The sequence below is a fragment of the Sycon ciliatum genome, chromosome 5, assembly GCF_964019385.1.
Source record: "Sycon ciliatum chromosome 5, ocSycCili1.1, whole genome shotgun sequence".
NCBI lineage: Eukaryota > Metazoa > Porifera > Calcarea > Leucosolenida > Sycettidae > Sycon > Sycon ciliatum.
In genome coordinates, this window is record NC_088647.1 from 14,337,704 (window position 1) to 14,353,388 (window position 15,685).

General features: G+C 45.2%; 1 protein-coding gene and 9 non-coding genes across 12 annotated transcripts in view; 5 read left to right on the plus strand and 5 right to left on the minus strand.

Annotated features, from left to right (window-relative positions):
• Positions 1–15,685, plus strand: part of LOC135817730 (uncharacterized) — an 85,588-nt gene that overhangs the window by 51,861 nt on the left and 18,042 nt on the right. The window contains exon 20 of one of the 3 annotated variants that reach the window (XM_065330968.1): positions 7,686–7,813. The exons of the other annotated variants lie outside the window; for them this stretch is intronic. Coding sequence (XP_065187040.1) covers positions 7,686–7,798 — 113 coding nt within the window. The 3' untranslated portion in view covers positions 7,799–7,813. Of the gene's footprint in view, positions 1–7,685; positions 7,814–15,685 lie in introns of those variants that run through there. 3 annotated transcript variants of the gene reach the window in all.
• Positions 1,275–1,346, plus strand: Trnac-gca (transfer RNA cysteine (anticodon GCA)). Its single transcript has one exon. It is a non-coding gene; the product is annotated as a tRNA-Cys (tRNA).
• Positions 2,566–2,637, minus strand: Trnac-gca (transfer RNA cysteine (anticodon GCA)). Its single transcript has one exon. It is a non-coding gene; the product is annotated as a tRNA-Cys (tRNA).
• Positions 3,918–3,989, plus strand: Trnac-gca (transfer RNA cysteine (anticodon GCA)). Its single transcript has one exon. It is a non-coding gene; the product is annotated as a tRNA-Cys (tRNA).
• On the minus strand, positions 5,069–5,140 carry Trnam-cau (transfer RNA methionine (anticodon CAU)). Its single transcript has one exon. It is a non-coding gene; the product is annotated as a tRNA-Met (tRNA).
• On the minus strand, positions 5,232–5,303 carry Trnac-gca (transfer RNA cysteine (anticodon GCA)). Its single transcript has one exon. It is a non-coding gene; the product is annotated as a tRNA-Cys (tRNA).
• Positions 7,412–7,483, plus strand: Trnac-gca (transfer RNA cysteine (anticodon GCA)). The gene has a single exon. It is a non-coding gene; the product is annotated as a tRNA-Cys (tRNA).
• Trnac-gca (transfer RNA cysteine (anticodon GCA)) lies at positions 8,898–8,969 on the minus strand. Its single transcript has one exon. It is a non-coding gene; the product is annotated as a tRNA-Cys (tRNA).
• Positions 12,446–12,517, minus strand: Trnac-gca (transfer RNA cysteine (anticodon GCA)). Its single transcript has one exon. It is a non-coding gene; the product is annotated as a tRNA-Cys (tRNA).
• Trnac-gca (transfer RNA cysteine (anticodon GCA)) lies at positions 13,210–13,281 on the plus strand. The gene has a single exon. It is a non-coding gene; the product is annotated as a tRNA-Cys (tRNA).

The following is a 15,685-nucleotide window of genomic DNA, read 5'->3' on the forward strand; positions in this document are numbered from 1 at the left end:
AAAACACCATTCCCACGTGCTCCCCACAGTTCCTCTTTGTCGCTATCATGGTGATCATTCTTGCAAGGTCTTTTGAAACACGAAGCTGCAGCTCGGGGCGAGTGGTTGCCGTGGTGAAATTCCTGATTTACATCATCCTGTGCTGGAACCAGGGGATGAAAGCAATGTTTCTGTAGTGTTGTGGGTACTGAGCAAAAATGTCATTGTCCGAGGATGAAACATGCATCACTGATTTAGTCTGTTCATATTCCTGCTTTTAGGCAGCGGATTATGAAAGAACAGAGAGCTGGGAACTGCTGCTTAAAGAGGAAGAAAAATAGATATAAACTACAGATTCAGCAGAAGAACTGTGAAAAATGGGACTCGGAAAGTGTGGAACAGTAGAGTTTGATAGCCGCAATCAATAAGACAAGCTGAATCGACATTAATTTGTGTTTACTTTATTCATGCAATGTAAAACGGTGGAGACAATGTGCAAGAAAACGAATTTTTTCTCTACACTATTTTCTTCCTACTTCCATCGTTTTATTGCACATTGTCTCCACCGTTTTGCATTGCATGAATAAAGTATGCACAAATGTCGATTCAGCTTGTCTTATTGGTTGCGGTTATCAAATTATTGTCTCCTCGCAGTAGAGTTTGTATTCGTTTTCACTTTTCAGTGATAATGCAACAATCTCTCCTCCTCTTCTTCTCCCGGAGTCCATGTGCTCGCTCTCAGCTGACACGTGAGAGAAGAGTATGGTGCATGAAGCATAGAGAAGAGGAGGAGAGGTTGTTGCATTAATGAACAGCCGAATCGTGCCGTTCACAATTTTATTTTCAGTGATAATGCTTCCAAAAAGGTAGATGTTTGTCACCCTCTCGAAAAGCAAGGCGAATAATTTCTGAAATCTTGTGGTGCCCTTGACATATTCCCTCAATGGTCTTCAGTAAACGTCTTCTAGGAGGTCTTGCGACAAATTTCAGGACGTAGAGCATTATCAAAAAAGAGCTACAGGATTGAATTTAAAGGGGTGCTCCTTTTCATCATCTGGACTATCTCAGAATTCTAGACGAGTCTTCGGCCGCAGAGGTCGGAACGATTTGTTGCAACTCTGAATTTCACACTACGAGAAAGTGACGCGTACACATGGAAGACACTAAACAAAACGACTAGGCCATATAGGGATTAGTTGCTACTCAACGTGTTATCCCTAAGTCAATCTTTAGGCAACTGTGGATATAAAACATTACTGCTCGGATAGGTATACTGATGTTGGTTCACCCAGTCAGGGCATATAGCTCAGTGGTAGAGCATTCGACTGCAGATCGAGAGGTCCTTGGTTCAACTCCGAGTGTGCCCTGTACTTTTTGTCTTTTTTGGTGTACCATGATGGCAAATCCATGTGTCTTGTTACTACATTGAATATTGTAGCAAGCAGAGTGGCGCAGCGGAAGCGTGCTGGGCCCATAACCCAGAGGTCGATGGATTGAAACCATCCTCTGCTAACTTTTTTTTCTTCTTCTTGTCAGGTTCAACTGAACTTTCTTTTCTTGATATTTCAAGTACAGTAAAACCTGGCGTAAGCGACCTCTGGGTGTTTAGCGACCACCTGCTCTACACAGACACTGTGGGACCTGATTCTAAAGACCACCTGACTTTAACGACCGCTTTTGCTCGCACCGTGGGGTGGTCACTTAAACCAAGTGTTACTGTGTTTGTCCAGTTGCGGGTGCTGTGCTGTATCAGAGTTTCCTTGCACCAGTGTTCGAATATTTTTCCAACTATCAAAGCCATTGCTGTTCTTTGCTCTTGCTCAGATCTAAATGAAGTTTTAAAACAGTCAGGTTCGAAATTTTGTAACTGATAATTTTGGAATTAAAGACAGAAAAAGTCGTAATTATGTACGCCAACAAGTTTTCTTTCACGAATCAAATCATGCCAGAAGCCTTAGGGCGCGTTTGGTTGGTACGAACTAGAACAGGATTCACCAGAACAGCGCGTTTGGTTGGGACTGCACCTGTTCTGGGTCGGCCAGAACATGTTCTGCTTGCTCCGGCCTCGAGGCCGGAGCAGACCGAGCAGTTTCACTTTTTCACAGTGAAACCTGGCGGGAACATCGATTTTGGTCCCAAATGATCACGTGCATACGCTTTTGGGTTGGACTCGTCGTACCATACAAAGTGACCATGGTGACCCATACACATTTTGAAGAATGCACCAAGTTTGGCACATTTTCCCACAAAAATGTGCTCTGTTTCTGGAGTACCGTTTGGTTGGCATGAGGCTGCTCCATGTGCACCAGCTGTTCGATCCTGTTCTAGATCGTACCAACCAAACGCACCCTTAGCACCCACGACACGTCTTGACATCCAAGAAAAGAAAAGTCCACATGCACCTGACAAGAAAAGAAAAAATCTTAGCAGAGGATGGTTTCGATCCATTGACCTCTGGGTTATGGGCCCAGCACGCTTCCGCTGCGCCACTCTGTTCGTCACAATGTTTCTAATAGAAGCTAGACAGAATGATATGTCTGCACATTGCAACAGCCAAAAGTACAAAAATCCAGAGAAAAAAATAGCAGGGCACACTCGGAGTTGAACCAAGGACCTCTCGATCTGCAGTCGAATGCTCTACCACTGAGCTATATGCCCTGTCCATATATGGATGTATGGTTGTATATCTTCAATCGGATTTGTGATCATGGTGATCATTCTTGCAAGGTCTTTTGAAACACGAAGCTGCAGCTCGGGCGAGTGGTTGCCGTGGTGAAATTCCTGATTTACATCATCCTGTGCTGGAACCAGGGGATGAAAGCAATGTTTCTGTAGTGTTGTGGGTACTCAGCAAAATGGTCATTGTCCAAGGATGAAACATGCATCACTGATTTAGTCTGTTCATATTCCTGCTCTTTTTTAGCCGGTGGATTATGAAAGAACAGAGAGCTGGGAACTGCTGCTTAAAGAAGAAGAAAATAGATATAAACTACGGATTCAGCAGAAGAACTGTGAAAAATGGGACTCGGAAAGTGTGGAACAGTAGAGTTTGATAACCGCAATCAATAAGACAAGCTGAATCGACATTAATTTGTGTTTACTTTATTCATGCAATGTAAAACGGTGGAGACAATGTGCAAGAAAACGAATTTTTTCTCTACACTATTTTCTTCCTACTTTCATCGTTTTGTTGCACATTGTCTCCACCGTTTTGCATTGCATGATGAAAAAATATACACAAATGTCGATTCAGCTTGTCTTATTGGTTGCGGTTATCAAATTATTGTCTCCTCGCAGGAGAGTTTGTATTCGTTTTCACTTTTCAGTGATAATGCAACAATCTCTCCTCCTCTTCTTCTCTCTGAGTCCATGCGCTCGCTCTCAGCTGACACGTGAGAGAAGAGTATGGAGCATGAAGCATAGAGAAGCGGAGGAGAGGTTGTTGCATTAGCGAACAGCCGAATCGTGCCGTTCACAATTCTATTTTCAGTGATAATGCTTCCAAAAAAGTAGATGGTTGGCACCCTGTCGAAAAGTAAGGCGAATAATTTCTGAAATCTTGTGGTGCCCTTGACATATTCGCTCAAAGGTCTTCAGTAAACGTTTTCTAGGAAGGCTTGCGACAAATTTCAGGACGTAGAGCATTATCAAAAAAGAGCTACAGGACTGAATTTAAAGGGGTGCTCCTTTTCATCATCTGGACTATCCCAGAATTCTAGACGAGTCTTGGGCCGCAGAGGTCGGAACGATTTGTTGCAACTCTGAATTTCACACTACGAGAAAGTGACGCGTACACATGGAAGACACTAAACAAAACGACTAGGTCATATAGGGATTAGTTGCTACTCAACGTGTTATCCCTAAGTCAATCTTTAGGCAACTGTGGATATAAAACATTACTGCTCGGATAGGTATACTGATGTTGGTTCACCCAGTCAGGGCATATAGCTCAGTGGTAGAGCATTCGACTGCAGATCGAGAGGTCCTTGGTTCAACTCCGAGTGTGCCCTGTACTTTTTGTCTTTTTTGGTGTACCATGATGGCAAATCCATGTGTCTTGTTACTACATTGAATATTGTAGCAAGCAGAGTGGCGCAGCGGAAGCGTGCTGGGCCCATAACCCAGAGGTCGATGGATCGAAACCATCCTCTGCTAACTTTTTTTTCTTCTTCTTGTCAGGTTCAACTGAACTTTCTTTTCTTGATATTTCAAGTACATGTCCAGTAAAACCTGGCGTAAGCGACCTCTGGGTGTTTAGCGACCACCTGCTCTACACAGACACTGTGGGACCTGGTCCTAAAGACCACCTGGCTTTAACGACCGCTTTTGCTCGCACCGTGGGGTGGTCACTTAAATCAAGTGTTACTGTATATGTACAGTTGCGGTTGCTGTATCAGAGTTTCCTTGCACCAGTGTTCGAATATTTTTCCAACTATCAAAGCCATTGCTGTTCTTTGCTCTTGCTCAGATCTAAATGAAGTTTTAAAACAGTCAGGTTCGAAATATTGTACTGATAATTTTGGAATTAAAGACAGAAAAAGTCGTAATTATGTACGCCAAAAGGTTTTCTTTCACGAATCAAATCATGCCAGAAGCCTTAAGCGGGATTCACAGAAGCTTTTTTGCGATGCGACACGCGATGCGACAGGCGCGAAACCGGGAAAACCCCAAATCGCAGCCTTGTCGCACCCCACGCAACTGCCGCAACCGGGCCATCGCAGAAGTTGAGCTTGGCTCAACTTTTGCGATGCGATGCGATGCGACAAGCGATTTGGCGTACGATTTTGACCTTTTCTACAGCAAAGTTGTACAAAGGTTCAAGAGTTGCCTATAAATTTGTACAAGTTGTATCAAACCGCGCGAATATCATGGTGACGTAGCCAAATCAGCAAGATGTTGTCGCATCACTGACTTCTTCTGTGAATGGTATTTCGCGAGTTCGCATCGCACGCGTCCGTCGCAGATCGCGTCGCATCGCGTGTCGCATCGCAAAAAAGCTTCTGTGAATCCCGCTTTAGCACCCACTACACGTCTTGAAATATCAAGAAAAGAAAAGTCCACATGCACCTGACAAGAAAAGAAAAAATCTTAGCAGAGGATGGTTTCGATCCATCGACCTCTGGGTTATGGGCCCAGCACGCTTCCGCTGCGCCACTCTGCTCTTCACAATGTTTCTAATAGAAGCTAGACACAAGGATATGTCTGCACATTGCAACAGCCAAAAGGACAAAAATCCAGAGAAAAAAAATAGCAGGGCACACTCGGAGTTGAACCAAGGACCTCTCGATCTGCAGTCGAATGCTCTACCACTGAGCTATATGCCCTGACCACATAGCTGTGTGTGCCTTCCGTGTGTCTTCTTGTATGTCTGATGTGTGCACCTTGAATGCAACCCTTGAGATATGATTATGATAATCAGCTTTCTCAATCAGAAACAAGAGACAGGTGCCTTTGAAAACACAGGATACTTGTATGGGGATTCAGGTCCGAAGGAAGGAACTCAGGACTGCTCATTTGGTTACTAGCCTGCAACCCCAACCCCAACATCCGGTCAGCGTCGGAAAACAACCCATCAAGGACAAGAGCGCTGCCATGATTTGTAAAACTGCTTTCTCACCTGTGCTATAGCACCCTGCCAATTCGTGATACATGTACTTGAATTATATCAATGGGAAATAGAACTAGGATGGTTTGGGAAGCAAAGTGTGAGCAGTTAGGTGATGAGCTGGCAGTCGGGCCGCGTAGTCACATGACTCTGGGCTTGGGTAAGTGGTTCCTATGGCAATATGGTCACTACAGCAAATAGATGCGGAGCCGTAGGACGGTTTGAAGGGGAGTTCACATGCGGCATACAACAGTGTAGGTTTGAAGCGGAGTTCACATGCGGCATACAACAGTGTAGGTTTGAAGGGGAGTTCACATGCGGCATACAACAGTGAAGGTTGAGGAGTCGAGCTTAGCAGTATGCTTCTAAGACCGGTGTAGATTATGCCGTCTCAGAACAGTGCGGTGGAGGTACGTCTCTCTGCGGAAAAGGTGGCTTCACAAAGATCTTATCGTGAAGTGAGTCCTCGTGGTGGCCGTCTACTGTTTCCCTAGGCTTTCCCCCACGTTTCAACTCCCTCAAACGTTTTTTCCAGCTCTTTATCATGAAGTATGTTGGTTTGTGGTCAGTAGTCCTGTAGACCTGGTGTTGTTTGGAGGAAGCCGTAATGTTCAGTGCACCTCGAATACCCACTCAAATTCATTCTCTCTTCCAGAAGCAGAAGTGATGGCATACTTGCGCCACAACTGAGCCAGCTAGTGAAATGTACACGTTGAACTGTGACGCAAAACGGCCAATACTGCATAGGGGCACTCTTCATCGCTGCATTCTGGAGCAAGCTATTTGCCTCCGTACCCTGAAGACTACACCTACTTCTGAAGTAAATCCATGGGAAGGGTTGCCTTTCAGTAACTTTAATCCCTTTTCACATCCACTTTCGCAGAACCCAATGCCTTGTACATTCACTGCATTGAACGATGCTCTTTTACCGTAGGCTACACCATTGGCTTAAATGCAAACCTTGTCTGGTAACACTGTACAGCACGCTTGAACTGATGTCTCGTCACCTTCAGCTGAGTGCCGTTGACTCACCAGACTTTGGAATCCTTTTTGAACGTACATAGGAGCTCATTTACTGGTCAGGGAGAGTGCAGGGGCACCCAGCCCCAGAACACCACTACTGCTACTACCAAGAGTACATCATCCCCTGCCGGCTAGGGAGATTGGGTATTCCCCTGCCGGCTAGGGAGATTGGGTATTCCCCTGCGGGTTAGGGAGATTGGGTATTCCCCTGCGGGTTAGGGAGATTGGGTATTCCCCTGCGGGCTAGGGAGATTGGGTATTCCCCTGCGGGCTAGGGAGATTGGGTATTCCCCTGCGGGTTAGGGAGATTGGGTATTCCCCTGCGGGTTAGGGAGATTGGGTATTCCCCTGCGGGCTAGGGAGATTGGGTATTCCCCTGCGGGCTAGGGAGATTGGGTATTCCCCTGCGGGCTAGGGAGATTGGGTATTCCCCTGCGGGTTAGGGAGATTGGGTATTCCCCTGCCGGCTAGGGAGATTGGGTATTCCCCTGCGGGTTAGGGAAAAATCCCCTGGGAGATTATGTACTCTTGCTCCTGCTCCTCTTATCTATACACTCTGTGTTTGCAATAGTACAGCGCTGCTCAATGAAAACCAGTCGCATCACTCAAGTACACGCCGGGCGTTGCGCGGCTCTACACCTGCGAACGCTAGGCTGCGAAATGGTGCAAGGCGCAAACTTCAGTTACATGACTGGATTTCATTGAGCAGGACTGTATATTGGTCTTCATTTGCTTCTGGGAAGGTTCACCAAGCAATGATAGGAAAGCATAGGAAAGTGCGTAAGAACAATTCCATCCATGTCAGGGCATATAGCTCAGTGGTAGAGCATTCGACTGCAGATCGAGAGGTCCTTGGTTCAACTCCGAGTGTGCCCTGCTTAATTTTTTAGTACCCTTTTCTTTTGGTGGGTGTGACAAATCCTTGGGCCCAATTTCTACATTGAGGTTTGTGGAAAGCAGAGTGGCGCAGCGGAAGCGTGCTGGGCCCATAACCCAGAGGTCGATGGATCGAAACCATCCTCTGCTAAGATTTTTTTCTTGTCATGCAACCGACCATTTCTCTTTTTCTCGCAAACAGCACTTGACAAAGGCAACGTTGTACAAAAGTGTACACAGTTTTTCCTCTTGAGCCTTGACGGTGGTGGGACTGGTGTCGTTCCTGCTGGCGATTGCGGAAAAGTCTATCACTGACAGCCGCACACCGATATGCAAGTAGTTTTTTTAAATCTATTTTAAAGTATTTTTTACTGGAAATCTCACGGGAAAGGTGTACTGCACAAGCAGAAATATTCGTCTGGAATTTAATTTCGTCTTTTTCGTCCAACGAGCTGTTGGACTAAATTAAATGCCGGACTAATATTGATTTGTCCAGCTTTTCAATACACTCTTATGATCCATGGACGAAATTTACAACCGGACGAACTCCCTTTCTTTGGAGTTGGACGAAATTATTGACCGACGAAATTTTCTGCTTATACAGTATGAGGAGTTATTTATTGGAGAGTTAGTTTGTGTGAACCTGCTCTGCTCACCTTTTAAAAAGGTTTTGCTCATCGTAGCCTTGTCAGTTTGAGACGCCGTGTGAAGGGTACATGGACCAGGGAGAACGAAAAAACTTTGTTCAAGGTATCATTTTCCTGGCGTGGACTCTTAGTATGATGTTGTCAATGTTGGTCTACGCCAGTATGATAGTCTGACTGTACCGTATGCTACCCTGGGTTTTTGTGCTCAACTTATGTATGGTGTTCCGAGCACTGAGTCAAACAATTTCACTGATTAGTACAGTATCACTGTACTGGGTGTAAACAAAGACAAACAATCACCGCGACAGTCGTGATGTTGTTGTTGCTGCTGCAGTGGTAAAACAGACCAGTGCACTGTTATACAAGCTATCCTTTGGGTTATGAAATAGAAATAGGGGCTTATTAAAAATTCATGTTTTGAACCCAAACTCTCGAATTTTCGCAGAAATTGAGAGGAAGCAGATGCGGTTGAAAGTTAATCTCCAGGTCCTTCGTCTTCTTCCTGAGGTGTTCTATCTGTCAGTTTGTAGACTTCCTCCGAAAAAACATCGAAAAAGGTTTGCACTCTTCGTGCTCGTATGAAAAAGTTAAACGAAGAAAAAACATTAGCAGAGGATGGTTTTGATCCATCGACCTCTGGGTTATGGGCCCAGCACACTTCCGCTGCGCCACTCTGCTTGCTTCAAGGTTTATTGTAGAAGCTAGACACAAGAATATGTTCGCACATTACAAGTAAAAGTAAGAAAAAATCCAGAGAAAAATACAGCAGGGCACACTCGGAGTTGAACCAAGGACCTCTCGATCTGCAGTCGAATGCTCTACCACTGAGCTATATGCCCTAACCATGCGAGGTTGACTGCTAAGTTAGGTCACCAATCACATTCATTTTACCTTCCCGGCATACCTAAATATTAATTATTGGAATTGATAGCATACTCGCATATATGGTAGTGGTTGTACAGAGCATTGCGGCTCCATCGCACCAATAGAGGTCAACTTTGTTGCACCCGGACGACTACTTACTCGTGACTACTCAGCCAAAATACAGTGATGATGTATAAAAGTTAAAATCCAACATCCTGACTAGAACAAAGCCGCATGCACTACACCAATCAGTGTGCACAGCGCTAGAGTCGAATAGCTAACAAGGGCAGGGGTATGTATGTTGTTGGATTTTACTTGCCATCGCTGTGTGTACTAGTACATGTACTAGCAGTTATTTACCGTTTCGTAATAAGTATTCACATGCAACGATGCAAATCCACACAATTCAGTAGACACTTCTTTTCTATCAAACGTTTTCTTTCCCTTCTCTTCAGGATAGTACAGGGAATGTTGTAAATTTGAAAAACACATAACTATATAGAGAATAAAAGAAAGAAAAAAGTCAACACTTCAACATAGGTGTTAAAATGATTAAAGTGTTAAAAACTCAAAAACAAACAGCTGCAAGTTGTAGACAAACACGTTGAACACATCAGGGAACACTTGTCACACTTTCACGAGGTGTGACACCAAACAACTGCAACGATAACACATTCTCCTTCTGTACACATAGTTCTGGATCTAGTTTACAAATATACAGAGCTTCTAACACAGCAGGATGTAACTTAGACCTTCCACGAGTCAAAATCGAAAAGATATCATCACTATACAACTTACGACAACTAGCACTGCCCGACAAATGACGCTTGATGGACGATGTCCGATCACTTAGCTCTGTCACCTTCGACGCCTGCCGTTGTTTTCTTCCGTTAGGCTTGTTTGGTTGGTTGCTCTATCGCGCGTTGCACACTCTTGGTTATGGACTCTTGATACTAGTATCAAGAGTCCATAACCAAGAGTGTGCAACGCGCGATAGGGTCTTGTCACGACTCGTTTTCAACATTACGTCATTTTCATGTACATTTTCATGTAGCGAATGTCGCGGCCTGCACGCGCAGATACATGAAAATGACGTAACTTAGTGTTGAAAACGAGTCGTGACAGACATTTATCATTGTGGCGTTGCACACTCTGGGGGTTATGGACTCTTGGTAGTATGCATTTACCAATTACTTCTCTCAATCCGAACACACTCCGGTAAAAAGGGGGAGGGGGTGCATTTCCTCTTCCAAAACGCGGTTGGAATCTCGGATTCGTGTCAGGACAGCCATAAACAGTTAATATTAGTGGTGCATCACCGCTTGACCTTACTTGCGCTTAAATTCTCTGATTCCACTGGCACCTTACCACACTATATCAAGAACATTCATTGAGTTTTTGTAATCATTGCTGTCTGATGATCGCCATAGGCGTGAAACTCGGAGTCACAGCCAACACAAGCTTCGTATTCTATTCCTTTTGTATGAAGCTCTGCACCCCGGTGCATTGAGCACTCTTTCGAGGACCACACCCAACCTTCCCTGTGTACTTACTGGCTGTACTGCTGCACAACCTGTCAATACAATGCTACAGGTGAAAACAAGAGAGAAAGAAAACTACCCCTCCATCACAAAAGGAACAACAACTAACCAGAAAGGGAAACATCGAAGAAACAAGTAGCGCGAGCGAAAGCCAAACGCTCTCGTCAGCAGAACGTGCACGTACACGTACGCCTACAAAGCACCCACAGCAGCACAAACGAAGCCAACGTACTACACTAATCTACATGCATCAAATAAGGAATCCAAAAAGCAACCGAAAAGTAGCCACTTGAAATTTGCAGAAGGATACGCGACTGAGCAGAGTGCGCGTAGCCATGGAACCTCATGTCGAGTCATGACGTCAACCAAACAAAAACACAGAAAAGATGTACAGTCAACTTCGCTAATAACGACTGCGGATATAACGACAATTCGCGAATAACGACCGAATTTCCATGCCCAGAGCAAAGTCCCATCTAACTGTATACATTTAACTTCGGATATAACGACTATCTGAATAACGACAATTCGCGTATAGCGACATGCTTTTAGTGCCCCGTGGTCATATTCACTGCTTGAATAACGACTTTCTGGGCTTTTGACAGCTATTTCAAGTACCTGTCAGTCAAGTACATGTACCTGTCATGCAGAAGTACCAGAACCTATGGTGCACTGGTGATGGATATTATTGCACACATGCAAGAAAATGCGGCCAAGGGGGGGGGGGGCTTTTTCTTCCTTTTTTATGTTGGCTTCAAAATTGTTGGATTTACCAGCACACCTATATGTATGCAATGTACATGTAGCTGTACATGATTGCACAGTAATCATCGCTTCAAAATTGTTGGATTTACCAGCACACCTATATGTATGCAATGTACATGTAGCTGTACATGATTGCACAGTAATCATCGTCTCTGGCCCTGTAGATGGCTCAAAAAGGCATATTTTTCAATTGATTTCCCTTGCATATTGAATTTTTAGTTCCTTTCAACTGCAATATGAAAATAAAGTACACATTGACATAGAGCAAGAAAAGAGCTTGATTTTGATATGCATATCATACTATACAAAATATGGGTTCACATACATTCAAATGGGACTTCGGTTATAAGGACACTTCGCGAATAAGGACACTTTTCTGATGCCCCGCCGAATGTCGTTATTGGCGAAGTTGACTGTACCACATAAATCGAAACATAAATAAACCGAACGCAAATTCAAACAACAAACTAGTAACTTGCGCTAACGATAAACTAGTAACACTGAGACAATTCGACTGTCACAAATTACAACAAAATCACATGCAAGAAGTCCTTTCACTTTGTCCACCGCTCGCTGCGTGACAGACAGAAGGAAAAGGCTGTTAGCCAAGGATGGTCACAAGTTTGTTACTTTCGAAATACAAGCCATCTGTTGGGTTTTATGGGGCCCGGCTGAAAATGACATTGCCACGCCTGACTGGATAGGGTCTTTTTTAAAGTTAAATTCATGTTTTGGATGCACAAACTCTCGAATTGTCACAGAAATTGAAAGGAAATAGATGTAGTGGGAAGTTTAGAGGGATTGTCTGCATGCCGTCTTCAGGCAGGATCATAGTTAGCTGTGAACTGGATCATCTCCAGGTACTTCGTATTCTTCTTGATGTTTTCTATCTGTCAGTTTGTAGACTTCCTCCAAAAAATAGTTTGTACTGTTTGCAGCTTGAATGCCGAAAAAGAAGAAAAAATAATAAATTATCATTAGCAGAGGAGGATGGTTTCGATCCATCGACCTCTGGGTTATGGGCCCAGCACGCTTCCGCTGCGCCACTCTGCTTTCCACGATGTTTCTAGTAGAAGCTAGACACAAGAATATGTCTGCACAGTACAACAGGCAAAAGGGCAAAAATCCGGCAAAAAACTTCCAGCAGGGCACACTCGGAGTTGAACCAAGGACCTCTCGATCTGCAGTCGAATGCTCTACCACTGAGCTATATGCCCTAACCATGTGAGGTTGACTGCTAAGTTAGGTCACCAATCATATTCATTTTACCTTCCCTGAATACCTAATAATTGGAATTGATGGCATACTCGCATATATGGTGGTGGTTGTACAGAGCATTGCGGCTCCACAGCACCAATAGAAGTCGACTTTTTTGCACCCGGACGACTACTTACTCGTGACTACTCAGCCAAAATACAGTGATGATGTATAAAAGTTAAAATCCAACATCCTGACTAGAACAAAGCCACTTTCACTACACAGATCAGTGTGCACAGAGCTAGGGATGCATAGCTAACAAGGGCAGATGTATGTATTATGTTGGATTTTACTTGCCATAGCTGTATACATGTACTACATATTGAGTAGTTATTTACCGGCAAAATATTTGTGCATATTATCATGTGAAGTACATCCACAGTCTATTTTCGTCTGATTATCGATGGCAGTTCGTGAAACTCAGAGTTCCGAAAAAGCAAATGCTCGTTCTTCTGTCTGCCGTGTGCATATTATCAAACACCCTCGCGTAATTTCACCCCCAAATCTATAAAAATCAATTCAAGTCCCATCAGCAAATCGATTGGAGCACAAAAAGGTGTAAATACTTGTGTTTTCGGTATGATGTGTCTTTTGCCCCCGGTAATTGAGTGTCGCGATATGGGTTATAAAAATACACATCCATATATGGACAGGGCATATAGCTCAGTGGTAGAGCATTCGACTGCAGATCGAGAGGTCCTTGGTTCAACTCCGAGTGTGCCCTGCTGGAAGTTTTTTCCCGAATTTTTGCCCTTTTGCCTGTTGTACTGTGCAGACATATTCTTGTGTCTAGCTTCTACTAGAAACATCGTGGAAAGCAGAGTGGCGCAGCGGAAGCGTGCTGGGCCCATAACCCAGAGGTCGATGGATCGAAACCATCCTCCTCTCAGTGCTAATGATAATTTATTATTTTTCCATTTTGTTCGTGTGGATACTCCTTTTCTAAGAATTCGCAAACTCCATTGCAGCCCTATCTCCCCCCCCCCCCCCCGTGTTGCGGGAAAAATTGCAGCCCTATCCCCTAATATCAAGAGTCCATAACCAAGAGTGTGCAACGCGCGATAGGGTCTTGTCACGACTCGTTTTCAACATTACGTCATTTTCATGTACATTTTCATGTAGCGAATGTCGCGGCCTGCACGCGCAGCTACATGTTGTAGTTTATGGTAACGTGGCAGCCACTGGCTGGAACTGTATTGTTACTTGTGCATGCTCTGCTTGGTATACCTTCTGCGTGATGCCATTTTCCGTGTATTGATTGTAGGTTAGTGAGTGCGCGTCTGCGCGGTGGTGCATGCTTTTCCATTCACTGATTGACCTGTCAGCGGTCAATCTTCTAGTTGCGGTTTCGGCGTGGTCTGCGCTGCCCTTATTCCGAGTTTGTAGCTTTTGTGTGCATCCTGACTTATGTATGGAGTGTGCTTGCGTGCACGCTTGCTACGCGTTACTTTTGGCAAGCTGGCCATGGTTCTTTTTCTGGCTTAGCTTCCGTTTGATCTTGGCGTGGAGTTAGTTCCAACTTGTGGTGATAACAGACGTTTCTCATTTTCCATCTAGAAGAATAACTAATTTCCTTGGAAGCTCTGTGGTGTTGTGAGTGAACTGGCCGTAAGCCGGCGTGGAGTGCATGTTCTCCAACAGCTTTTGGTGCCGAAACCCGGGACAACGTGTTGCAGAGTAGGACTTTTGTGGAGTCGGAAGGAAATAGAAAGTCTTAGTGTTTGTTCATGAGAATAAAATGTCTGTGAAGTTGGATGGATTTATGCGTCCGTACCGAGGGCGAGGTGACGACCTAGATGTATTCTGGTCAAAGTTTATGATCCTGGCGAAATCCCACAAGTGGGATACGGGCAAAGAGCAGATGGCAAACTTGCCGTTGCTCTTGGATAAGGCTGCGTATACTGTATTCAACGCCATGCCCGACGCGGACAAGGAGAAACCTGACGAGGTGAAGAAGGTGTTGACTGAAGCCTTTGCTCCTTCTGCTGCGGAGTGTTACCGCTTGTTCAAAGCGCGTTCCATGGGATCCACAGAGTCAGTAGACGAGTATGCGGCGGAGCTAAAGAGGCTGTTGAAGAGCTCTGGTCACAACATTGCGGACGACAAAGATCCGATGCTGTTAGAACAGTTTGTTGGGGGCTTGCCCAGAGACTTCGCCAGAGAGGTGAGAATCCAGTGCTCTAGCGGTAGCATGACTCTTACCGATATGATCAAACGTGTCAGGGCTATGTCCGTCGATGATACTATAAGTGTCAGTGGAGGGAAGTCCGTGGCTGCAGCTGTCAAGTGCTATTCATGTAAGGAGCCTGGTCATGTAAGAAGGAATTGCCCTAAGGCCAAGGGCAACAGCCACACCACTGGCAAGTCACGAGGGCCACAGTGTTACTCTTGCAAAGAGTATGGCCACATCAGGCGAAATTGTCCAAAGGCCAAGACTGAGTCTGCTTCAGTGGCTGTGAGTGCTGGGCATTGTCAGGCTGGAGTGTCTACTGATGCTGACGGAATCCCAATATCAACTGGTGGGCAGAGCTCTAAGCTGCTGAAAGTTGATGTGTGTGTTAAGGGCCATGATGACTCTTGGATATCAGTCGCAGCGGTTGTGGATACTGGATGCACGCGATCTCTGATGAAAGAGAGTGTAGTAACTGCCGTGGGCCTGGCTGATCAGGTGGAATCGACAACTGACTGGGTGGTCGGCATCGACGGCACGTCCCTGGAGTCAGTTGGATCTGTTGCTGCGACTGTCCAGCAACATGATGATATAGTTCAGCTTCCGGAACTGTGCGTGGACTTCCTGGTAGTTTCAAAGCATGAGGGAGTGGATGCTGACCTGATTCTTGGCAATGACGTTGCCAGCGCGGCTGGTGGTCTTGAGATACGCTACCAGAATGGCTCGGCGAGTGCTATTCGGTTCGGAAAAGGGCCCGATGTAGCGGCTGCCGCAGCTGGCCATGCTGAACGAGCGCCGAAGCAGAAGCTCTCGAGGCACATCTCTGTTGAGCGAGATTCGGATGGTGTCACCCTCAGTTCAGCCGATTTCAAGGTGCGCTGGGACAATAGTGCAAAGTCGTGGACCGTCGCCTGGGTCTGGGGAGGTGGTGTAGAGCCGACTGATAGCATTGGCTCCG